Genomic DNA, 25,049 nt, shown 5'->3' on the forward strand with positions numbered 1-25,049 from the left:
CCGCTTGCGGGTTTTGACCTGTCCGACGTGGAAAGAGCGAGCTAATTTCTCTGTTACTGCTCAACCTCTGACTTAACCTCGTTCCCTTCTGAGCTTTTGTACGAGCGTTTTTTCCTCCAGTCCTTTGTAATAATCCAGATGCTCGTGTTCTTTTCCTCCTACACAGCAGATGGAGATGGCATAAGCCTTTTGATGACTGCTTCCTTCTTTTCACAGAAGTTTTATGAGTTGGTCGGTTGGACGTGGCAGAGCCCGTAAGCCCTGTCCAGCAGCTGGGGCCTCATTACCTCGCCAATAATCACATGAATTTTAAGGATTTTTTTAATCTAGGAGGTGACCTTTACCATGTGGTTCTCGGGGGCGGGAAGGCAGATTCCTCATGTGACTCTCATGATGAATCTGTTCTGGTTTAGCCAAAAAAACCTATTTTGAATTTACGTTACTTAAATTCTGTGCGGTTCCAAACTGTAAGAAAAAACTTGGAGGTAATTTTGCTGGTTGAAGGGTTGAACTTCTGCTTTCTTGTGCATTGTTCTATGCGTGTAGATGGCTTAAACACTTGTGAAATTTGGCATGAGTTAGATGGTCATCTTCCACGCTCCAGGAAAGCTTAAGCAGGTTAGCAGCTCGCTTGCTCCCTTCCAGTATCGCCCGTCGAGTAACGGATGGTTTTTGGCTCACTGTTTTGCTGCCAATCACCATTTTAACTGTACTGAGAAGTTTGTACCCATCGATGCGAATGAGACTTTTTTTTTTCCCCCACATGGGCCTACGAAAATCATCTGTTTTACACTTATTTCACTATTTGGATTTTTGTGTTTTTGTTTTGCAGCTTGGGAGCTCTGGTTCCCAACCACAGGGCTTGGAGGCGTCTTTTGATGGGTCCTGTAAAATAGCCACGGAGAAAAGCTTTAATAGAAGAGGGGGAGAACTGTAGTGTCTGCCCAGTGAATCTAGTAGTTGCATGGGGATGTTACTGGTGTGCATGTGTGACGGATCTTACTGGAGATGTAAAATTCAATGTGGCTGTTATTTAAATTACTTCTGACTTCTCGTTTTTTCTAGGAATATCTTGGTGGATAAGCCAAATGATCAGTCCTCAAGATGGTCTTCAGAAAGCAATTACCCTCCCCAGGTAAGCGTCTGCATCGCTGCAACTCTGACCGCGTTGTGCATCTTAACACGTGCTGGAGTTTTAGTTTTAATTCCAGGCTGCTGCTATTTACGTCGATGCTATGTCTGTTGACAGCCTTTATAGCTGCCCTGTCCCGGTAAAATTCAGGTTGTGAGTACATGGTCTATTTACCTTTCCAGCCATTTATCTGCGATCTTTCAAGAAACGCTTTTTTTTTTTTTTGCAGGGGAAGTTTCGCGTTTCATCCTTGACAGTCGCGGTCGTACTGGAAATAATGTAACCTTATGGTTAGATTAAGCTGCTAATGAGGCGTGCAGGTCCCCCTTTGTCAGCACTACTGGAAACTGCTGTAGATGGCTGGCCTTGAGTCCTAGATCTAAGGAGCTTGTATTTGTTTCCCCTAATAGCGCATTTAGAAATGTAGACTCTGTTTAAAGAGACATGAATGTCACCTCTTCTGCTGGTTAAGCAGCTTATTAAAATAAGATTTGTATTGATTTTAGCGTCTAATTTGCTTTTTCACTATTAATTAGATTGTTAGATTATCCAGAAAAAATATGCTTATCCCTTTACAGATTTTTTTCCTCCATTAATGTGTTATCCTTCTCTTTATGCTAGATCTATACCTTTTGATCAGCTTCTGTATCTCTTATGCTGATTGTTTTAAATTCTTTAAAACAGCAGAGTGCGTTGCACGCACATCTCTCTCATGCAAACTTCTGTTTATCTACTTGTTTAATCTGACTATTCCTCATGAGTTAAATCTTACATATTTTTTTTTGCCTTGGTAAATCTTGCTGCTTTGCTTTGAAGGTGTGTAAAAAATCAATAGTCTGTATAGTCTGTGGGCTCCCTGTAGCAGCAGGCCATCTCATCCAGCGGAAGAGCTTTCACCTTGATTTTCATGAGAAAGTTTTCTATACTGTTATGTCTGTAGAAGGGGTTTTGTGGTTTTTTTTTTTTTTTTTTAGCAGGAGGATAACTATCCTGTTTATTCCTTAACAGGTTTCAGAAAATGACCTGTGGAGACAAATAATACTGATTATTTTCATGCCTCTGTGTATCTACTGCTCTTTTAATTTGCCTTTTGAACGTATATATATATTCTGATAACCAGCATAGGAATTTATTCCGTAGCCTGAAGCAGTTTTAGTCTGTCTAGGAACTATCGATTGCAGGGCGGTGGGTACTGATCATGAGTTGTGTCCCAGTCTGTGCCATCCTTTACTGCCTTTCATGCAGGCAGCCTGTGGTTTTTTAGGGCTTTCTCATTCACAGGGCAAGGCTGGTGTGTAGCTTTGGACACAGTTTTTCCTCCGAGGCGCTCTTAGCTGCAACTAGAAGTTGCTCTTTCATTTTCTGAGCCATCCTGTGTACTTCGTGCTTTAAAAAACCTGATTCTGGAATTGGAATTCAACTGGATGCTTAGAATATTCCCCACCTCTGCTTAGAGGTGGCACGCGGTGATACACGTTATATTCAGGCATGTAGATTGAGCAGGCAATAATTAGTCATAGATTTCTGTACAAGCCATGCGAGCTTGTTAAGGAGATGTCATCCACTAATTTTGTGTGTATTTGATCAGGGCCTGACTGAAGATGGTGTTGCAGAACTACCGGAGAACTAGGCACTGCCCTGCACACTAAGTGTGTCTTTTCAACCAAACTTTTTGATAGGAGAGAGATGAATTAACATTATCATGTATCTGTCCATCTCATGTATCTCTCTCAGTACGTAGTTGAGCGATCCAGGTTTGAGGTCCTTTGATCTGACTCACAAAAAGTTACTCTTCATAGTGGCAGCTGAGCTTGGCAAGACAGTTTTATTCCGTGTTATTTAAAGACAAAACCAACACTGGCAGCCGCAGTGGAAAAGGCTGGAATCCTGCTGGATTCCTCCTCCTCGAATCGCTGTGTGCAACAGCGAGGGTATGAAATGCTGCGTAGTTGCTCATGTATGCAGCAAACTCAGTCCTGAGCGCTGAGTGAGGTGTCTCTAATAAGTACTTTAGCTAATTCTCATGCTTTTGAGTGTTTAATTATTCACCTGAAGCATTTTTACAATGTAACTGGAAGGAGGGAACAGGGAATTAAAATATGCAGGAGAGGCCTGTGTACAAAAAAAGCGGTTTTAATTTCTGTGTATACAGAGAGAAATGCTTCCAAATTGTGTTGTTTCGTACTTGACAAAAGAACTTCATGTTTGGTTGCGTTTTGCTCAAAACAGGTAGTTCTAGCACCTTGCATGTTTTAAAGTAGGGAAAATTTTAAATACAGGTTTTCTACTTCCTCATTCTTGCAGGCTGAAGTTCTTGAGGCAGAATCTTAGCTTGGCGAACTTCAGTTGAAATAGTGGGTGACTGAATTATGAGTGTGGTGAGAAGGTGGAGGGAAATGAGCTGCTTTCTGTTGGAAGTTGGATATTTTGTATTCGAGAAAATGATGATATATATACACATGACTTTTAATCCCCAGAGTGAACACCACGCGTCCTATGGAAAATGAAGCTGCAGAGCATTTTATGGCCTGTCTGTTGGCATCACTTCATTGAAAAATTGGTCACTTTGGCAGTGACGCACTTGTTAAAACGTGTGGGTGGCCGTAATAGTCCGGGACAGGAAGTGAACTAAAGCTCGGTGAAATAAAGCTTTCCTTGTTTCTGAGTTTGTCAGCTGAAACTAGGGCTAAGAGCAGCCCAAGGACTAATGTCAGTCATGCTCACTGGAACGTGCCCTGAGACATTTTAATAAGCTCCGCAGCCCTAATCGCTGGTGTTTGTCTCATCAGGGTGCCTCACCTTAAGGGAAGGGTTTAGTAATTCCCTGGCGAGGTGGTGCTGCTGTGCTGGCTTAGAGGTAGAGACACGAATGACTCCCTAAACATTGATTTATTTGGGTCCCCTGTTGGGTGAAACCAAACCTCTCCAGGCACCTTTTCTTTCACGCTCCTCCCAGCCAGAGGAACGCTCTGAATCAGAATAACGTGGGTAAAAATCTGAGATTGCGTTCAGTAGCTCAGCGAAGATCCACACTTCACGGGAAATGATATTAAACTTCTTTTTGAAACAGGAAAGAAAATGAAAGTGGAAGTTCAGACACTTGAGATGCTGCCACGTGACTCTGTTTACTGGCGGCTTTTCCTGGCTCTGTGGCTGTGCTAGAGTTAAATAATTCTTGTGGCCATGAAAGCCACCAGTCGGTTATGAATGAGTGCCAGTGAAAGGAAATACATATGACAGCTGTTTTTCTGTTTATTAAACTAGATCTTTCTTGAGTCTGGAAATAGAATGACCCAGAAATTACATATTCAGTAACAAACCTGTTGTGTCGTAACCTCGTCAGGCAGAAGCAGGCTGATCGTTCTATTCTTGAACTAGTTCTCGGCTTACCGGGGAAGTGTGAAGCAATAAGGCTGGCGACGGTGGAGACCACAGCCCTGTCAGAAATTCTCCTCCTGATGCCTCTTGTGATGGGCTGACTTGGAAGGCTGCGTGCAGAACAACATTTAATTCCTCTGAGTGGCTTGGTGAATGATGTGTAGAACAAAAGGACAGAATTTTATTTAGCCACAAGCTTAATTGCAAAAGCAGTGGGTAGGTTTGTGCAGCAGGCAGGGGCAGCTCCTGTTAATTGGTTGTTTTTTGGTTTTATTTTCACATGCAGTACAAGTTTCCTGACTCCCGAATAAAAATGCTGAAGCAGAAATGGTTAAAGAGATGGAAATTAATAAACACAATGTGACTAATTTCACAGGCAGCTTCTGTAGCGCAGTTTGAAATCTGGTCCAGCGTATTTGATGTGGAAATGTAAATTTTCAACAGTTAAAGAGCGTATGTATAAAGTTAGCAGCATTGGCCAAACAATTGGTTTCAGTTTAGCATCGGAGAAGACCAGTTTTCCTCTCTTGTTTTCCATCCTGCTGCGTAGATTGTATCAGGAACTAATTGAAAGCACATTAATAAAATTTACACTCAGTTGGGTGATGCAGAAGCTGCGTATGGTTGTCATCAAATGGTAGCACAGACCAGAGCTTCAGAAAAGTTTGGAATTTTCTGCAGCTCCCAGTGTGGCAGGGCTCGTTCTGCTTTTTTTTTTTTGGGTGTACCCTAACAAGCTGTTGCGGTGCTGAGGTGCCAGACATGACTTACTCTGCTCTTCATGCATCTTCACTTACAAACCTGTTAATCAACCAGAAGTTCTACTCTTTAAATGTTTTGTAGCATTTATTTTTTTTTTTGCAAGTGTTGTAATTTGAGGCTTGACAATTTGGCTGAAGTTTTAGCAGGTTACGCTGGTGTCTGTGTGTCCTGTGAACATGTATTAAAAAAAAACCCTGTAAGGACAGGTGTTGTGCCACGGAGCTTTAATGCGAAGCCAGGGTTTGTTTCCATATCAGCCAGCAGATAATTCACAAAAAGGGGGTGTTTTTGCTTCTGTGGTTTATTTCTGTAACGCTGGCCTGACTCAGCGGGTGCTGCGTGGAAGCAGGAAGGCGGGCTGCAGAGTTCCTTCTCCATCTGTAGGTCTAAGAAATCGCTGGTAGCCATGTGGAGTAATTGCCAAGCCTTGCTCCCTTCTAGGCATGTGTCCCAGCATTTGACTGCAGTCCTGGGTTTCTCTCCCTTCGTTTAGGGTAAGAATTGAATAATGCAGGATGACGTTCGTGCCAAGTTTTTGCAAATCTTGTGCAGTGCTTGAGACAGTTTGTCTTCCTGTCACAAGCGTTAGGGCTGCGATTCCAGCAAGATTAAGAATTACAGTTGCTGATGCTGGCAGTGCTGGCTTTGCTTTTCCAGCATCAGGAGAAATCTGCAGGGAAGATACGACGGTGTAGGAGGGGTTCTTAGATGTTGTTGTGTACTGTCTGTTCTGCATGGGAATTTTGGCAGCGGGCTGTGCCATGTATCAAGCGCTGCCTTGCTTATTACAGGACCATCATTTTGCTCATCCTTTCCTTTCCTCTGCGTTAGAAAATCTGTTTTCTGTGTAGAACCTTGTTTTTTTCCAAAGTTTGGGAAGAACTTTGAGACAAAAGCATGGCTCGCTACTAGTTAAACTAGCCACAGGTCCTGACATTCAGGTGGATGGTGTTCGCCACAGAACTAGAAATGATCCATTAAAATAAAATACCTAGAAAAACCCCAAAGCATTCTTCTGGTGTACCCTAGCAGTGGTGGTACGGGTTTATTTTCTTCAGTCTGAAAAATTTTGAGTTACTGGAAATGCGTTTGGCAGCAAACCTTCCTTATTCTATTAGGTACCTACCCGCCTGGTCTGCATTAGCATCTGTGACCTTAAGTAGTTTGTAAGTGTAGTGAGAACCAGCCGTGGAGATCATGCTATCCTGATGCTCTCTAGAACGATGTCAGTCCTGCTCTGAGATTGAGAATTAGTTGCTTTATGGGGCTGACTAAATGGCTGGGAAAATTTGTTCTGCTTCTCACCCAAAAGATGCGCTTCTAGGGTAAGATTGTCCAGATGATGGAGCTGTTCAGCACAGGCGAGTGATGCCCATGGGAGGTACTGGTCTCTACTCAGGAACTATCGAAAGCAGCCACGTGCATGCAGATAACGCCGTCTTTTGAGTCCTTCCTCGATATCACGTGGGTGTGGCAGCGCTGCTGCTTGAAGGAAAGGGCCACCAGCAGTGGGAGGTGTCGCAAAGTGCCTGACCGACCTGCTTGTGCTGTAGCCTTGATCACTGGGTTTTGTGACAAAATCCAGCATGATGAGTAATTGTGATTCTGCTCTGTCTCATGTCTCTTGCGTACTGCTTATTTCTGAGAAGAGAATTACGCGGATTGTTTTCAGGTTTTAAATTCGCTGTATTCTGCAGAACAGGCTGTCTCCAGATGCCCTCCAAGACCTCTTTGGTAGGGGAAGGTTAAATAAACTTGGTGCTCCGTGATCTGTGATGAACGGTGCAAGCGCTTCCCTGCATACGCTTTTCCAGCGGGCCAGACTTTTTCCTCCAGCAGCGCTGGGGAAGCTGGTGGTTTTGGGCCTGACTGTGAATACTCCGACTATTCACGCCTGGTGGGGGGGATGACATCTGTGAAAGGCGGGAGCAAATGTTCACAAGGGAGAACATTTTCACTGTGTCGCTGAAGTGCCTTGGGTTTATTTGGTATTTGGTTAATAAGCAGTTGGTTCTTACACTGGCTACGCATCAAACCTGGTCTGTGTTCAGTGGTTGCACAGTGTCAGCCCAGAGAGGAAAAGTAATTTGGTGTTCTCTTAGCATGTGGAACATACTGTATTTACCTAATTGTGTATTCAGTTTAGGTCTCATTTCAGGCTGTAGTGAGCGTTTGAATCATCGCTTTGATCCTATTTGCCAGATTTCAGGGAGTCTTGCATCCAATTCGATGGAGTGTATGTAAGCCCTGAATAGAATCACTAGGAACAGGTAGTTCAACCAAATCGTCTTCCTGGATAAACTGCTTTTAAAGTAATATTCCTAAAAATCCTTTCCTTCAGTCCAGGAACAAAGCAGAAAATATGATAATGGGGAGGAATCATCTTAACTTTCATTCTCTGGCTTTGTACACTGAATTTTGCTTCTCCCTTAGTGTGTTTTGCAGCCTTGGCTTTAATATTAAAATTCACTCTTCTCTTTCCTGCAGTATTTGATCCTGAAACTTGAAAGACCGGCCATAGTCCAGAGTATCACATTTGGCAAATACGAGAAAACCCATGTCTGCAATTTGAAGAAATTTAAAGTGTTTGGTGGGATGAATGAGGAAAACATGACAGACCTGTTATCCAGGTAAGACGTGATCTCATCAGCTACCGTCATCAGAAAGGCTGGACCAAAATGCTTGTCCCCTTTGCTCCCCAGCAGGCACAGGGCTGACAGTGTCAGAGAGCTGTGGAGATCCTGCCGTTAGCGGCCCAGGTCAGAGAGCAACAATCCCAACACCTGCTCCAGCAAGCCTTCCTCATTCTGCTCTAATGCCAGAGCACTGGTGGGGAGCGAGCTCTGGGAGGTTTGGGAGAGCTGAGAGCAGGGTGCAGCGCTGCTGGGTTGTCATTCCTTTCTTCTCTGTGCTCGAGGCACAAGAGAAATGATTCCCCAGGGTGGGGTAACTTAAAGTAGCTTTTAAAAGTCCAAGTGACCTGCCTATGTCAAGAACCTCGTTGCAGCTGCCCTGCCTCTCTTCAGATGGGTTAATAAATCAAATAAGCAATGGAAACCCCCTGTTCTTTTAGTTTGATTTGGTAGTTGTACTGATAGGAACTAAAGAAAGAGCCTTTTGGCCATTCGAGCTACCCAGAGCTTCCGAGCTTGCTAATGTAAATTTGCCAAGGAACCTTCTGTTTCAGAAGGGGAAGTGATATTTAAATATCCAGGAGTACGAGGGGAACAAGTAGCAAGAACTAGTTTATATTTGGAGGCCTGCGAAGGGAAGTCAACCCCAGAGGAAGGTCTGTGTTTACATCAGCTGTAGTGAAGCAGAACAGCCATGGAGAAAGATGGCGAGTTCTTGGTTTCAGATAAGCCACAACTCTTCCCACTCTTTTGCCCTCTTTAGATTGACCAGTCTTGCACTTAGACTTTATTGCTGCTAAGGTTCTGGGGGAAGCTGTCTTAGCAGAGTGATTGATACCCAATGTCATTTCACTTGGACTGAAGTTTAATAAAAATCCTGATTTTGGGACCTGTACTTGCATCTTTATCAAAAATCTTAAGTCTCTTTTTGTAAATTATATGAAATACTTGATATTTTAATTAGTGATGCCCCTGAGTGGATCACAAAGCATTTGGGCAGTATGTTAATTCTGCGAGCTGGCCCCTTTCCATCTTGCAGACAGAGAAGAGCGGGTCAGGCCTGTTGCTTGTCGAAGTCGCAGGGTTGCAGGCGCAGCCCAGCAGCGTTGATCCCATGTCCGTTCCTTCCCGAAACTGGTAGCCAGTGCTGCCTCCCAGTGAGAACCAAGGTGGTGGACAGCAGTCCAGCGTGGTCCAGCATGTGTACTTATGATTCACAGTAACATGAACCAACCTTCGCATTTCAGGCGTGACCTAGATCGTGTTTATTAGCTAGTCCTAAAATACAAGGTAAGATTTAGTAACCTTATTTATTTTTTCCCACAGTGGCTTAAAGAATGATTATAACAAAGAAACATTCACCTTGAAGCATAAAATTGATGAACAGATGTTCCCCTGTCGATTCATTAAGATAGGTAAATGCATTTTTTCAGCATTCTGAGTAGAAAATAATCTCTTCTTTTACTCGTGCCAGTCTCGGCACTTGTGACTTCGTTGTGCTCAGGCAAAGTATCCACAAGAGCTGTTCCGTTTCTTGATCTTCTAGGCGGGTTAGAGTGGAACGCAGTGAAGTCCTGTCACTAAGAAGTAATAGCTTCGTAACTTAAATCCTGGGGAATGAAAGCGAAGTACAGTAGTTTTCAGAAATGCAGTTGCCGAGTCAACTAATTGCTGGAGAAGCTGCTCACTGTCCTGTTATAAGTTGCTATATAGAGCTTTAAAAATAATCGTTACACTAAATACTGGTAAAAGTTTCAGTGTTGACAACCCTAGAGTTTGAAAAAGGTTGAAGTCTTTTCTTCTCAAACGCACTCGCAACACCCAGAGCAACAGCAGAAGCCTGCCTTGTTCTCTTCCTGCTACGCTAATCGCTGTGTCTTGTCGCCAGCTAAAGATGACATCCAGGGGCAAAGAGTTGTACCCGTGGTGTCTAGTCCTGTTCCTCGGGTGAAGCTTCCTCAGGGGGTGCTCATGAAGGCTGGTTGCTGTGACTCGTGATGGGAGCACGTGAGGATCTCTCTCCCTTGCTTCTTGCAGCCAGAGAGAATGAGTGTCTTACAGTGGCCGTCAGTGATACAGGTTGGGTTTAATCCAAGAATTTAGAGCCTTTCAGCTTTTCATAGCTCAGTCATTTGTCTTCCCCTTCCTACCTACTGAGATAGTAAAAGACTGACTGGTTTGAAACTGGCTGTTTAGGGTTAAAAATAGAGCAAGGAGGTAGCTGCTGAGAAATGAGATTAGATCGTGTTGAGTAATGAAGATGAATTTAGGAGTGAAGCGTTGGGTAATTCTGTGGCCAAGACTTGTGTGGTGGTGGCGGCTGTGTGGGAGCTCCCCTTGATGCTGTTCGCTCTTGTGTCTTCTAATGAGCTTTCTGAAGCTCCTCTTGTGTTTGTCTGAGGAACTGAAAGCTCCGGGCTGAGTATCTAGTAGTCATTTGTGTGCCATTAGGGGTGGTGTTTTCCTTTCTTAGACAGGTGGAGAAATTGGTGTCTGTTGGGTTTGGTTTTGGCTACTTCTTTTGGAAGCATCTGTAACACCTGGCTTTAGGAAACCTCTGGAGAAGCAGAGGGATAGTTACTTGACCTCATCAGGAAAGCTAACTTGATTTTTATGTTCTAAACGTATTCTCAAGCTTCCTGCATTAGGTTTTTTTGGGAAATGTTCTTTTTTCAGTGGCTGAAAACCAGCAAGTAGTTACTGGAGGGCGAATGGAAGGAGTCCTGGCTACTTCTTGGGCTGTGTAAATTGTATTCCAGCAGAATGTGTTCTGAGGTTCTGAAGCATAGCAGTAAGATGAAACTTGTTAGGAAAGCAAAATGCTGATTAATTTCTACCACAGGATTTTTTTCTCTGACACCATGTGAGGAGTGTCAGTAGCTATGTGGCTTGTTTTGTCGGGATGGGCTTCTTGCGCAGCAGTAAGCATTTGGTGTTTAATACAGGTTTAACATGTTTAACTGTCGCTTGCTCACTAGTTGCAGAATGAGTTTGCCATTTTGGCTTCAAGAAACAAAAGGCTATAGATAGAGCAGCCTTCTACAAAGAAATTCCTATGCCAGGACAGGGATTAGAATGATCTTTGCATTGCAGACTATTAAAACCTCCAATTGATGTCAAACGTCCTTTTGTTTATGAAGTCGTGAGAGTGGGGCTTTTTTGCTGTGAAACAACTGCAAAACGATGTTACGAAATTCTGTTATTTTGCAGATTCACAGCTTGAATGTTTTCAGTTTGTTCAAATTTCCAAGCCGCTAGCCAAAGTCACTCCAAATCCGAAATACCGTGCTGTGTTCCTTGTAACGCCGCCAGAAAGCAGGAGGCCAAAATCTGCCCTTTTGGACTCCGGGAGACTTGACACCGCCTGCGTCACTGCTATCAGTGAGGTTCCTGTCTTTGGGGCAGGCCTTAGTTCGGCAGCGACGCGCATCAGGCTTTTGCTTCATAGTTCAGCAGAGAAATGGCACCCTCCACACCGTTAATAACCCCCAGCGGTGAGGTTTGAGGGCAGCACAGGGCAGGGGGAACGTGATGTGTTTAATGCCTCTGCCACTGGGCGGGTGAAGAACTGTTTAAGTGGCCTAAATACCTTCCGCTGCCGTTAAATGGCTATCGATGGGTTTTTGTGGTATTATTATTTCTTTTCCTCTGGGCACCTCTCACTGCGGAGTGACAGTTCAGCTGGTCCGAACAGTTACAGGTATTTCACGATGAATCGATGGAGTACGTGCAGCAAAAAACCATGCTGAGCTGGTAAAGAGCGGAGGAATAATGGTAGCTTTAGGCTTCAGATTCAGCACCTTTAATCATGGAATATTTCCACCTCAAAGATGTCTCTGTGTGTGCATGGTGGGGGGAAAAGCAGCGCAGCAAAGACAGCTAGGGTACGGTGTGGCCTCTGCAGCTGTATCGCAGGCAAGGGCATTCGCTCCTTTTTAGAGGGGGACATTTCTCAGCTCTGGTAGGTTTGTGCTTACCTGGGCTACGGTGTGAAATCGCAAGTGGGTGGAAGGGAGGACAAATAAAAACCAGCTGTTGGGAGATGTGAGAAAAGAAATCCAGGATCTTGGACTCATGTTACCTCCAAACTTTGTGAAGAAAAAAAAAGCTGATTTTTGTGTGTTACACCAACAGGTAATGCTTATCACTGCTGGTGTGACTATCGCTACCTCCTTGCTGGACTTAGCATCAACTTCTTCCAGGTCTAGGTTAGGTTGTGGCTGCTCTAAAGGGAGACACGTCTAAAGAGCAAAGTTCTCCTGTGGAGGCCTCAAAAAGGAGAGGACAGAGGAAAGGATGAGAGGTGTCTCCTTTGTGTAGCCTGGGAACCAGGGAGGAGCTTCGAAAAGGGGGAGAAGATCCAGCAGGATGCGTGATCTTTCCTAACCAGAGTAGAAATCACATGACAGTGTCAACCCTTCTGCTTTGTTACTTTTCCCACTCCTATGGAGTGGTTTAAAATGTCAGCTCCAGTTTTCTCGGCCTGTGCAGCACTGGGAGAGCATTTTCTTTGCATTCCCAGATGACAGAACGTCTGTGCTTCCCTGCAGTAGATCACTGCACCGTGAAAATCCTCCTGTCCAACTCACCATTTCTGCTGAAAGCTCTGCGTTAACTGGAGAGCAGGGAGGAATTAGCCAGTTGATTGCTTTGTGTTTTGTTGTGGTGATGGTTACCCAGGATTCTTCTGCACATCCCAGTAACGTCTTTCATGCTGTAATTGGCTACCAAGATAAGAAGGTTTATTGTTGTATTTTTCTGGGAGAAGTTCATACAAGTTTTGAACTGCTGAACAGAAAGTTTTTTTTTTTTTCTCGAATGAGGTGAGAAGGGGGCGATGCTTGGCTTTGGTTTTTTTACCCATACACTCAGTGTTATGAAACTGGCCTCAGGTTCCCCATTAGGAAATTTATGGTCTTGGTCCATTTGAGGTGGTCTGTGGTTTGGTTCAGTGTTGCAGTGCGAGAAGTTGATGGGTAGACTTTGATTCTTTATAGCTGACCAAATATTAAATATAACTTTGGTTTGGTCTTGGTCTGTGTGTGTGGGTCTGATGACAGATCAAAGGTGTTACCCTTACATGTGGTATTTTGTCAGTCTCTGCCTCAGAAGGTGAGAATCCAGGATTAAACTTATCAGTGTTTTTGGATTTAAGAGTAGTAATGAATTATGGCCAGGTTGGACGGGGCTCTGAGCAGCTTGGAGGGTGTCCCTGCCCATGGCAGGGGGTGGAGCTAGATAGTCTTTAAGATCCGTTCCAATCCAAACCCTTCTGTGATGCTAAAAGAATTTTCTTGGGCAGAGCGTGTGTGATGCGGATGGAAGATTCTTGTTTTTTCTCACCTGTTCACTTCTCTCCTGTCTCCACGAACATGCACCTACTAAGAACGGCTCTGAAAGCATCTTGCTTTGAATGCTGAACCATCAAGTAGAAAGAAACTGTTTGAACAGGATGATTTGAGAGCTGTGACATATAAAGTACCTACTTAGGGGTATTAAAATCAGTTAAGAATTGCATTTTCAAAGACTCTGGATCTTTTATAAAAATCTCTGCTCTTGATGGCTGTTCCCAGATGTCATCATGAGTCTTTAGCAATAAGTCTGTAGAAACACTCTTCAGAATTTAGAAAATCATGTGTTTTGTGCCCAGACACATTGCTGAGGACGACAGATGTAGCTTGCTTGAAGTGTAAGTACCTTTAAGAGCTCAGGAACAACTTTAAACAAATTGTGGTTTATTCCCTCGCAGAGCAGGTTCAGAAACCCCTTAGTTCATCAGGTTCATCTCAGTGTTATTTCAGAGTGGTCTGAAAGACAACGAGCAGTTTCTCTGTGGCAAAAATAGCTTCTGTGGAAGGGAGGAAGTAGTGGACTCTGTGCTGGGAACTCCTCATTCACCTCTAATACTATCTTTTCCTGTTTATCAGTTATGGTCAAGTAAAAAGGAAACCACTCGACTTCACTGCAGTTTTAAGGAGTCAGAGTTCACACAAAAGGTTTCTGGGAGTTGCTTCAAAAAGCAGAAGCGAGTCTTAACCTGCAGATTAATCAGTAGATCAGCGCAAGACCGCATATGTTAACACAGAGTGGTAGAGAAGCCGTAGGTGAGAGGCTGCAGCGTGTTTCATGGGTCGTTTCATACTTGAAGTATGTTTGTACTGATACGCAGATAAAACAGTATTAGCCAAAAAGCTGCACAGATTTAAGCTTAAAAAAAAAAAGATGCAGTTTTTATATTGGAAGCTGACAGCTTTCCCTCCCTCCCTCCTCCACAACTTGCAGACGTTACTAATTTTGTGAAGTCTAAAATACCCCAGCTCCTTGTCTTCACCATTAGGGAAAATAATTGTTACTGACAATTGTGGGAATAAATGTAGCGTGAGGAGCAAATTCTGTTGCTCGTATGCGCGTGGTTCCCCTCCGTGTCAAAGCCTGTTGCCTCTCTGAGCTCTTGTAAATGATAGTATTTGTGCTCCTTTGCTTAAAGCTTCTGCTCTGTCGTGATCCGCTGTGATGCTGTTGCTCGGCACACGTTGCTTTAAAAGACAGCTTTAACATGATGTGTTTAGTGATTTTCCTAAGCTCCCTGAAATGAGCTAGAACTTAAGTCAAACCAGAAATGCTGAGTGTTGTCTAAGCTTTAGAAACGTCCTGTTGAAGTAGTGCTGTGTGTAGCCTGATGAGGTTCATGCAGCGGCTGATGTTTACTTGATGTTTACTGATGTTACTTTGATGTTTACTCATGCGTTTTCTCCTTTTCCTCTCTCCTCCAGTTCCACTCTTATCCTGGGGACCTAGCTTCAATTTTAGTATCTGGTACGTTGAACTTAATGGCATTGATGATCCAGATGTGGTCCAGCCGTGCCTCAACTGGTACAGCAAGGTAGGCCTGTGTTTTAGATCCCCGTTCGTTTGGAGAGTTGCAACTCAGGCTCTTGTGAAACTTCTTGTACTGGAATTAAGTGACCCTTTCATTCCTTGAGTATCAGCTAGTAAAACAACAAACACATACAGTTAAAACTGAAACCACATGGCTGACTTGAAGTGAATCTCTGAGTCATACCTGCTTGTTCTCTTTAAAAAAAGGGAACCAAAACTAAATACCCCCCAAACCCCCCCCACCAAAAAACCTACTACCCCTACAAACCCCCCTGCTAGATAGACATCACAAGAAAAACACGAGAGGAGTACTGAGAGGACAATATTAGTAAAACAGTGTTTGTATTGGAAGGGAAGTTAATCTCAACCACATCCATTTCTCCCTCTTCTTGCCTCTTAGTCGTGCTGTGAGCACGCTAGCCCTTCTGTAGAGCTAAAACCTTTCAGGTGCTGTGTGCAGTTGTTAGAGGGTCTAAAAAGGAGCTTGTTTTAAAGAGAATCCACGCTGAGGACTTCCCACTTTGCTGAATAATTGAGCAGAGGGGAGCTGATGCACGGGGCTGTGAGATGAGGTAATTTGTGAGAGGAGGTTGCCATTTGTCACATTGATAGACAGAAAGGTCAAAGGGTTCCAAACGTTATTTGTATAACCTGTATTTAATCGAGTGCAGCAGATGCCTCCCCTGTGGGAGGGACGTGCACATTGACAACCAGAATTAATTTTGCTGCTTCTTACTCATAGAACTTCTGGAACAATTAATGAAGTTCATATTGTGTTGCAGAGAAGACAGCCTGCCCAGCTGACAAAGACTGAGTAGCGGAGCAGCATATCTCTGCTTCCAGAAGGAAAAATTTATAAGAGGATAAAGATTGTTGTGCTAGTACTGAGACTGCCTCACCAGTTTACGGTGGTGCCAACTGTGGTGAAGAAACCTTGTGGCCATGCTGTCTGGCTCAGGCATGAGCTCAGGCGTGTTTATACCAACTTGACAAAGCCTCTTCGTGGAGGGTTTGAAAACAACACCAACAGTCACAGTAGTCTGTGGCTGCTTGATGATTAAAATGATGTCGTGGTCATCAGTTGGCTGATTATTGATGTCCAGTCCTGAACAGTCCAGTTGACAGAGGCTGCTGCTGGTTTTCTGTCCTTCTTTCTGCTGCCTCTGCACGTGGTGGTGTCTCTGGCATTTCTGACCACTAGCTGCAGCCAGGAAGCTCCAATTTTTATTTGGTTTTGGTCAGGAGCTGTCTGATGATGATGTCAGCATCCGTTTTGTTCCGTCTTATCCCATAGAATTGACACTTTTCATGGTCAGCATGTATGTAGTGGCAGCTTCTTCAAGGGGTGCCAGCATTGTTCTTCTGAAGCTTGGAGCCCTGAAGCAGCAAGGCAGAGGCTTAGTCATGATTGCTTGGGCTCTACTAGGATCAGCAGCCAAGTTTTTGGTGATGAGTGTGTGTCTTGCTGATGTTCTCCTCTCTCACGGTCCTGAGAGGCCACTGTTGCTGGATCCGCGTAGGAGGGTTTGCGTTGACCCACATTTGGGGGAAGGCAGAAAGGCTGACCTGTTTCTCTGAGGCGATGTGAACATTTCCATGCGTGTTCTTGGAAGTCTCAAAGGCTTTGAAATCTAATAATTCTTTACTGCCTGAGACATCAGATGAGAACGCGGCTCTTCAGAAAGCTGCCCATCATTTTTGTTGAGTGTTCTTAACAAAACCTCCCTTTCCTGAGGGGAGTGGGGTTGGGGGTGACAGATAAGGACTCCAAGAAGGAAACTCGCTCTGCAGTTCCCTCACTGCTGCTTGCTCCTCGCTGGCTGGTTCAGCCTGTGGACAAACTTCAGCAACGAAGAAAAAGCAGCAACAGTTTACCAATGGCTGTTGCTTTTGGTTTTGATAACGAACACTGAAATACTTTAAATTTCACTATTGTATTTGTCGGAGTTAATACCGTAGTTTCACGCTTTCGTTATGTTTTTAACCATAGGAATTATTTACAGCTTCAGATCAAAGCTATTATTTGGGTTGTCATCTCTTTAAACCTGTATGACAGCATCTAGAAAAGAGCCTTTTAAGTACTTTTTATACACCTTTTTGCAGTAAACCCCACAGTTTTTACATTTAACTTCTGCAGTACTACTGTGGTGTCACTGATCTGTAAGCTTTTATATTGCATTGAGTGGCCAGCCTGCATCCAGCAGTCACAGAATCATCTGCTTGGTAGAGACCTTGAAGATCATCGAGTCCCACCGTTCACGCTGCGCTGCCAGGGGCCCTAAACCATGTCCCTCAGCAGCACCTCCACGTGGCTGAGTCCACGGTGGGGACTCCACCACCTCCCTGGGCAGCCTGTTCCAATGCTTCACAACCCTTTCAGTGAAGAAATTTTTCGTAATAACCAACCTAAAACTCCCCTGTCACAACTTGAGGCCATTTCCTCTTGTCCTGTCACTTGTTATATGGGAGAAGAGACCAACCCCCACCTCTACAACCTTCTTTCAGGTATTTGTAGAGAGCAAGAAGGTCTCCCCTGAGCCTCCACCAGGCTGAACACCCACAGGTCCCTCAGAGCTGCTCCTCGTGAGACTCGCTCTCCGGACCCTTCACCAGCTTCCTTGCCCTTCTCTGGACATGCTCCAGCACCTCAGTCATTTCTTGTGCTGCAAACCCGGTCTCTCAGTCACGAGAGGCTCGGTGGAAATCTGCCGAGTCTGAATTTTGTCTAACATCTGAACTAGAGGCTGTGAATGTGCAGAAGCTGCTCCTTGCTGGTCTCGGCTATCCTTTCGCTTGCCATCCCTTTGAGCCGCAAAGAATCTAAGGGTTTTGGCCTTGACTGATGTAAGTGTCTTAGGTATCTCTTAAAAAAAAAAAAAGTTGGTTTTTTCCCAGTTGTGCTGTAAAACTCTTGTTTTAGCTGTAGGATTCCTTCGCCACAGGCTGGCATTCTTATCGGTACGTGTCCTTGGCCTTTTTCATGTGGGCTGGGAACTGATGTTCTAAAAATGCGTAGTCCTGGCTATTTGCAGCTGTGAAATACTGATGGATTAAGAACTAAAAATACAACACACGGCCGTGTTTCTTTTTAGCTGCTTCAGTTTGAGATTCTTGCTGTAAAGCCATTATTTCGAGACCACTAATTTCTGTTGAATATCTGTTAGATCTGTGTTTTCAGAAGAGTCTATTCATTTAAATACCATAAACTTCACTTTCAGCAGTGGTGTCCATTTAGGAGCAAAATTGTCTGAGATTTGGTCAGTCTTCCAGATGCTCAAAGCTACGTTTGCTTTTACCGCAGTAGATGCCTGTTCAAGGTGGGAATTGAGATTATTTTTTTTTTTCTTCAATGCCTTAGAATTCAGGTTTGAAGAGTCTATAAAAGTGGCTCTACTACTTATCAACCTAAACCTCGGTTACTTACGCGTACTGTGAGCAGCTTTGGAAACGCAGTGATGATGTGGCAGGCTAACAGCGCAAACCGTAGCTCTTACACAGAGTTTACTATCCCCTCACGTTTCTGTGCCCAGATGTTTGACCCAGTGCTGGGCTCTCTGGCCTGTCCCACCCCTTCCCTTTCCCACGCAGCAGCAGTGGGCACTGCGAGTACTCCTGTTCTCCTGGTGGTTTTTTTTTTTCCTTCTGCTTCTCAAAGCTGTGACCTACTTACTCCTCTAAATTATTTTGTTATGTAAGAGTCACACAATCAAATTATGTAACGCTGATAGCGAAGGCTTTTTCCTGCTCTGAGCTTGGTGAAGGCCTCGAACAGCCGGGCCAAGCAGATGGGGGGGAAATAATGGTTGCTCCAGAGATCTGGGACACTGTGCACTCTCTTCTTGGGTGCTTGTTAAATAGGATGATACCAACTTGTATTGTTTCTATACCGCTGGAAAGGAAATGCCTGCAGTTTGTCTTTCACTTTCTTTTCAGGAGCTTCACTGAAAGCTTTCAGTCTTTCACTTTGTCTTTTCAGGAGCTTCTGCAAGCTCCTGAGCAAATCTACGTGCAGCGCGTGTAAGATCCTGCTTCTCTCTCCAGGCAGGTTCACAGGTAGTTCCCAGCAGCGCAGGCAAAAGAAAAATCTACATGTCTCATAGGTTTTCTTGTGTTCCAGTAGTACCGTGAACAGGAAGCCATTCGCCTTTGCCTAAAGCATTTCCGTCAACACAACTACACTGAAGCTTTTGAGTCGCTGCAGAAGAAAACCAAGATTGCTCTGGAGCACCCTATGTTGACAGACCTGCACGACAAGCTGGTATTGAAGGGAGACTTCGATGCGTGTGAGGAACTGATAGAAAAAGCTGTGAATGGTAAGAGAATCGGAGGGGGCTGGTGTATTAGTTTAGAAGGGTGTTGAAATGTTACTGCTTTGCATGTTAATGTACTCAAAGTATGGGAGAACTGCCTAGGCCACGTGCTGTTTCATATCGAGTGGGGGGTGCTGTCAGCTCTTGGACTTGTTGAGTATGTCTGTGATAATGGCTGAAAATTCAGTTGTGAAATTGCTTATCTCTGCTCCGTTTGGAGTCTCTCTTCCCCAGAGATGACAACGTGGCACACTTGAGTGGGTCAAGATAAGTTCTTTGTGTAAGTGGCTGGCAAGCTGAAGGGGGGGCTTAACTATCAGAAAAGTTCTGGGGTGGTGAGCAGGGAAGCATTAAGCTTGTTCTCAGTAGCGGTTAGAGCTTACCACCTAGCTGGGGTTTCGGCAGAGGTTTTGGGTTCTGTTTGAATGAGGATGCTGTCCGCTTATGGGCAAAACAGTCCTTGGAGAGTGGTGCCGAAGTCACGGTTGCTGCAGGCAGAGCTTGTTTTTCCTTGCGGAGCAGGTCATTGGCAGCGGATTTCATTGTAACTACAATTAATTTTTTTACTTGGAAACTTTCAGCTTAGAACACTGCGTGCAAACATCTCTCAACACCTGAAATGGGGGAGGTGTGGTAGAAGGGGGATACAAAAAGAGTCGGGCTATTGCACCAGAGTGTCTGCCAAGACCTGTGCAGGGGTTTTGGGTCACAGTCTGATAAAACAGAGGTGCTCTTGTCTGTGGGTGTCATGCTTTGTGACTATGCGCACTCACTTTTTATGGGGAAACTTGTGCTGGCCTAAGAAAAGAACCTCGTGTCTGATGTCAAGAGTTCTAGGGGCTTAGTGGACCAATTTCATGGGTGTCTGGCACCAGAGAGGTTTTTTCTCATTCTGATTTTGTAATGTCTTTGGGCTAGGTGCAGGTGTACCTGCTTGGCTCCATGGCTGTGGTTTGTGCCACTGAAAGTGGAAGTGGTTCTCAGGCTAAGATAGAAATCATAGCTTTAAAATCCAGGTTTGTCTTCCATGAAACACCACCATCTTTTTGTGAATAAGCTGTTCAACTAAGCGCACTGTTAGGGAGGTTATTACAACAGGGCGTGAAACTGCAGTAAACCGCTTTCTGTGGTGTTTGGCTCAAGTTTCTCAACTGTAGAGATAAAACAGCTGAGCTCTGCCCTGCGCTGAGCTCTCCGAGCAGCTACAGGCTCTGAGACCGAGAATTGTCAGCGTTCCTCCTCGCCCTCCTGAGACACCGTATTGGTGTTGGCTGGGACGGGAGCGTGAGCAGCGTCCTGCAATGCAGGGGCACTTCGCAGCTGGCAGCTTCCTCCGGAATCGTAAGGGCGAGGGAGGGTTGCAGGATGAAAAAGCAGCAGGGAGCTGTGGCTGGCTGTTAACTGTCTTTGCAGGGGTGCCTGGAGGGAGCTGATGAGCCCACCAGTATAAGGCAGAACCTGCTGGGAGCCAGAGGACCCACTGTATGCTGATGGTGATGATTTCATCAACACATCTGTCTGCTGCCTTGGCTCTGGCTTAATCTTGTCAGTGCCTGGAGCTTGTTCTCTTCCCAAGTCATTGCAGCTATAGGAGAAACTCTTTCTTGAATGGAATTTCACTAGAATTGCTGGATAAGTTCTGTCCAAAATGGACTTTTTTTTCTTCCCTTGGGCACTAATGAAGTTGAATGTGTGGCCTCATTTTTTGAGCTGTTACTTGTTAATTTCTTTCACTACTTAATGTTTAATGTGCTGTGTTTATTCTATCCAGCAGTATTTCCCTGGGACTTGTGCTGAGGTGGTGTTTCTGTTTCCCCTCCTATGTTGAGAGCGGGGTCACTGTCTGCAGTGCTTGGCTTGGCCAGGTGTGGAAGTACTGGCGAAGGACTGGCCTGGTAGAAAACTGTAGCTCTTGTACGGTGCCGTCTGACAAATGGACACTTGGTTCTAGTTGGATTTGCCGTGAATAGTCCTGCATCCCTGGCTCTTGGAATCATGTCCCTTTTTGGGGGCCAAGGAACTCGGCACCACTTAAACTAGAGAAATACGCTGCAGCTTGTTTTATCAGTCCTTTGTTTTTTTGTTCCAGCAAGTAGTTCTAGTGACAGACTGTGGGTAACATAGCAGGAGAGTCTTAGAGTGGCATCATTAAGTCTTGTCTCTGCTTCTGAGGGACAGTGTGATGTGCATGGGGATGTTTGTTTTGCTTCTGTTGAACCTGGCTAACTGGAGTTAAATGTCAGTGTACGCGTCTCCCATTGCTCCGTGGCTCATCCTTAATGATTTCGCTTGTCTTTGAATACATTAACCTTCCTTCCCCCATCCTTCTGCAATTCTTCATGCTGCCTTCAGCTTTTGTACCCATTTAAAGCTCTGTCGCCTCCCAGCACCCTTCGGAGGAAGCGGTATCTGTCCCGAGATGCTGAGGCTGTATCCCATATTTGCTTTAAGCTGTCAACAACTGTGTGTTTTTTACTAACTGGGTCAACCCTGCCTTTCCTCAGGACAGTGTGTCCCCTGGCCCCTCACTTGCTGGCACTGGTGCTCATGCTGTCACATGTCAAACCAGGTCAGGGAGCCGATCGAGCTACGATGGGGGAGAGAGCAGGACAAAGCTCTTCTGGTAGCCACAAAGCCCCTGATACTGCAGCTGGAATGGTTTGTCCGGAGTTGCACACCATGACAGCTGAGTTACGGTGTTGAATGTAGCTGGTGTTTAACAGCTGGATCTTCCTCCGTGGTAGGATGGGAATAGATGTTTTCAGCCTTCAGTACCTTGCTGCCATCTCCTCGCTGTGCTCCTCCACAGTTACCTGTCCTTACTCAGCTCAGCATCTATCTCAAGCTCCTCTGTTGGAAAGAGGCTCGTTAGCACCCGGCATTTTACCATTTGATCTCTCAGCAGCTTTGTTGTGAAATCTCCGCAGCTTGCTGCTTTAGTCTGTAAGGTGTGGGTGTTCTTACGACTGGACTCCCCTCTGTGTTGTTCTGCCAAATAAAAGCAGATGAACTGTAGCCCTCTGTATGGTCCATGTAGTGTAGCTGAAGTGTGGAGTTAATTGAGACGTCCAGGTCCTTAAATTATCCCTGAAATCGTTCAAAGAGCAAACTGTTCTCTAACAGACTGGATATGAATATGTGAACTTCTGACCTCTTGCTGCTCGGAGAGTTCATTGCCTTAAAGGAGCAGAGAGAAGCGCAGTGAGGTTGACAGTGATACCACGCGCTCAATTCAGCCGAAAATGCCTTCAGTAGAGGCTAATTCTTGCGGCGGTGGGTACTGCCAAGTGAAACGCCGTGCACCTCGCGCAGGCTGTTCCCGTAGGCTTAGTCATGTAGAAAAAGAGTAGGTGGTCAAGAGTTAGCGCTAGCAGAGCTGACTCTTGTTCTTTTGCAGCACTCGCAATGAGTGCTGCCTTCCACCTCGTGTCACCAGATGATTTCCTCGGAGAGCTCGGTGGCAGGCAGCCACGCTTTTCCCGCAGATTCTTTTGACTTATGCGTTACGCTTAGAAAACGGGCAAATGGAAACTCTGGCAGCTGCCTGACTGCCTCTCAAAAATAAAAGGTTCCCTAAATCTCAGCTGGTTCACAGGCTTGGTTCAAACTCTTTGCGTTTGGATTCAGTCCTGTAGCTTTCAGACAACCTATATTGTTGAAGGAAAAAAATCTGCTTAATATTCTTACAGAGGGTGTGTGGAGTGTGTATTACTGAACTGTTTGCAGCTACTGCAGATGTAGAAAGCTGCTTGAAATGGATCGAAGGTGGTTCTGTATTAGTATTCTGGGGACCGAGGTGTTCCTGCTGGCAGTTCTCGTGTCAGTGTGTGATAGGTGTTTATCTCTTGACAAGCTGGGCCCGTACCACAAACAAGTTGTCATGATGCACGGCTTGCAGGCTCGAATGCCTCGCAAAACTTGGGATGCACAGGAACAGTTGTGCTCTCCTGGAAGCTCTAGGCAGACACGTCTACTGGAGTGTTACCATCAAATGTGGTTTGGAGAAAGCACGGACACTGGCTTCGTGCTCTGTAGTCCTGGGCTGTATGGAGGAGAGTGGCTTGCTAGGGATCCAAAGCCTATGGTAAGTACAGAGAATCAGAGGGGGTTAGGTTGGAAAGACCGTTAAGCTCACCAGCCAACCAGTTCCCCCAGCACTGCCAGGTGCCCCCTGCCCCCTGTCCCTCAGCAGCACCTCCACACGGCTGGGAAACCCCTCCAGGGATGGGGGCTCCACCACTGCCCTGGGCAGCCTGCCACACGCCTGGACAGCCCTTTCGGTTGTTGGTAGCGTTTGTGTAGAAGAGGCGTAGCTTGTAGGGATTTGAGAGCAAACCTGGTTTCATTTCTGTTAAGAAAATGAAAGAGAATATCACAGCTTTGAGGACGGAAAAAAATTGATGTGTTTTCTTGTTGCTCTCGCATCTTGAGGAAATTGCCGAGTAATGGCTGGATTTTTATCTGGTGTCATCTTTGTTTTCTGCTTCAGCTTTTTAAAAGGATTTTTATGATTACAAAAACCTCAGTCTGTTTAGATGTTTTGGGTATTTTCCTTGGGTCAAGAAAAATCTGAAGCAAAACAACCCCCAACGCTCAGAATTTATGGGCTAAATGCTGCTCTGAAGTTTTTTTCAGCCAGTGGAGTGAGGTGAATAGATCTTAATAATCCAGCTGAGACCTGGGTTGTCTAAAAAGAAACTTAATACAACTTTTACTTGTTCCTGATGGGCTTCAGCAAGTTAAATATTTTCATCCGCAATGTTTGTCCTAATCCTTTCTAGGTGACCTGCAACTGACTGACAAAATAAAGGCTTTGGTTATCAGGGAGGTAGAATTTACTGAGCCTTAACCACTGTGAACTTGATGTTGTTACATCCAAAATGCGTCACAGCTTGCTGCGAAGGGCTTGAAAATGGTACAAAATAAAAGTGCTGGGTTTGGCCGTAATTTTAGAGAGTAAACACGGACATTGAAATGAGAGGCCTCCGGAGCGAAGGAAAAACTTCCCTTAAAAACTCGCACTTAATGCTTTTTTTTCTACAGGAGGCTTGAAATTTATTTTAAACTACTGATTCATAGGAAACAGCTGACAAACCTGAGCAGGTCTAGATCTGGTCTTTGGTGCCTCATAGAAGCTTTGGAGATCTTTGGGTCACCAGTGCCATCCTGGCCAGAGACATAAGGACCATGCTGAACAGGTCCGGCATCAGATACAGAATCTGCCTAGAAATCCTCTGTTTTTTCCCTGGTGGTGTCAGGCAGGTGGTGATTCAGATTCCAAAACAAGCTGCCGCTGGTTTGCGGCTCAAGGAGAATGAACATGGAACTGCTCCCAGCAGAAAGAAACATTTCTGGGAAGCAAGCTGGAGTATTTCCAAACCAGTGTCCCATGGAAGACAAGAAGCATTATTAAAAGAGGCTGAAGGCACAGTAGGGGAGAAGTGTCATATCTTGACAAGTGCAGCCTGTGGGCGTTGAGCATGGGAGAGAGGTTAAATCACCCTCTCAGATGGTATGTGGTGTAATTCATCCTCTTGAGCTATTCATGTCCAATTATCTATTGGCTGCCATAGGGATAAATAGGGTTTTGAGCCTGTCCTGCAGACCGAACGCGCTGATGATATCCAAAAGGCTGCAATTCAGTCTAGGTTTGTGGCTAGAAAAATCTGCCGGAGTCAGTACGAGGTTCTTCACAGCCTGTGTGTTTGTTCTGTTGGAATTTGGCTTCTCTGAATCAGAATTCATGAAATCTCCAGCTTAAAGCCTCTCCTGTCATGTCCCAACTTCATAAATGCTCAAGAAGAAGAGGGAGGTGGGAAAAATCAAATTAAACCACTTGTCTACAGAACGTTGAGCAAACTTCCCTCAATTACCTTATGCTAGGAGAGCGCTTTGTCTCTAACAAAGGTGGAAATAACATCTGCCCTGCTTTCGCAGAACGTTTAACCTGAAAAC

At 45.0% G+C, this 25,049-nt stretch overlaps 1 protein-coding gene across 1 annotated transcript in view; it reads left to right on the forward strand.

The window, feature by feature from the left end:
* Nucleotides 1-216: 216 nt before the first annotated feature.
* The window catches only part of MKLN1 (muskelin 1, intracellular mediator containing kelch motifs), a gene marked incomplete at its 5' end in the record, with an annotated part of 82,673 nt that continues 57,840 nt past the window's right edge, over nucleotides 217-25,049 (forward strand). Inside the window, 6 exons of the mRNA XM_010134253.1 lie at nucleotides 217-254; nucleotides 1,066-1,135; nucleotides 7,760-7,902; nucleotides 9,232-9,320; nucleotides 14,679-14,788; nucleotides 18,905-19,097. Coding sequence (XP_010132555.1) covers nucleotides 217-254; nucleotides 1,066-1,135; nucleotides 7,760-7,902; nucleotides 9,232-9,320; nucleotides 14,679-14,788; nucleotides 18,905-19,097 — 643 coding nt within the window. The remainder of the gene's footprint in view (nucleotides 255-1,065; nucleotides 1,136-7,759; nucleotides 7,903-9,231; nucleotides 9,321-14,678; nucleotides 14,789-18,904; nucleotides 19,098-25,049) is intronic.

The sequence above is a fragment of the Buceros rhinoceros genome, unplaced genomic scaffold (genome assembly GCF_000710305.1).
Source record: "Buceros rhinoceros silvestris isolate BGI_N320 unplaced genomic scaffold, ASM71030v1 scaffold12444, whole genome shotgun sequence".
Classification (NCBI taxonomy): Eukaryota; Metazoa; Chordata; class Aves; order Bucerotiformes; family Bucerotidae; genus Buceros; species Buceros rhinoceros.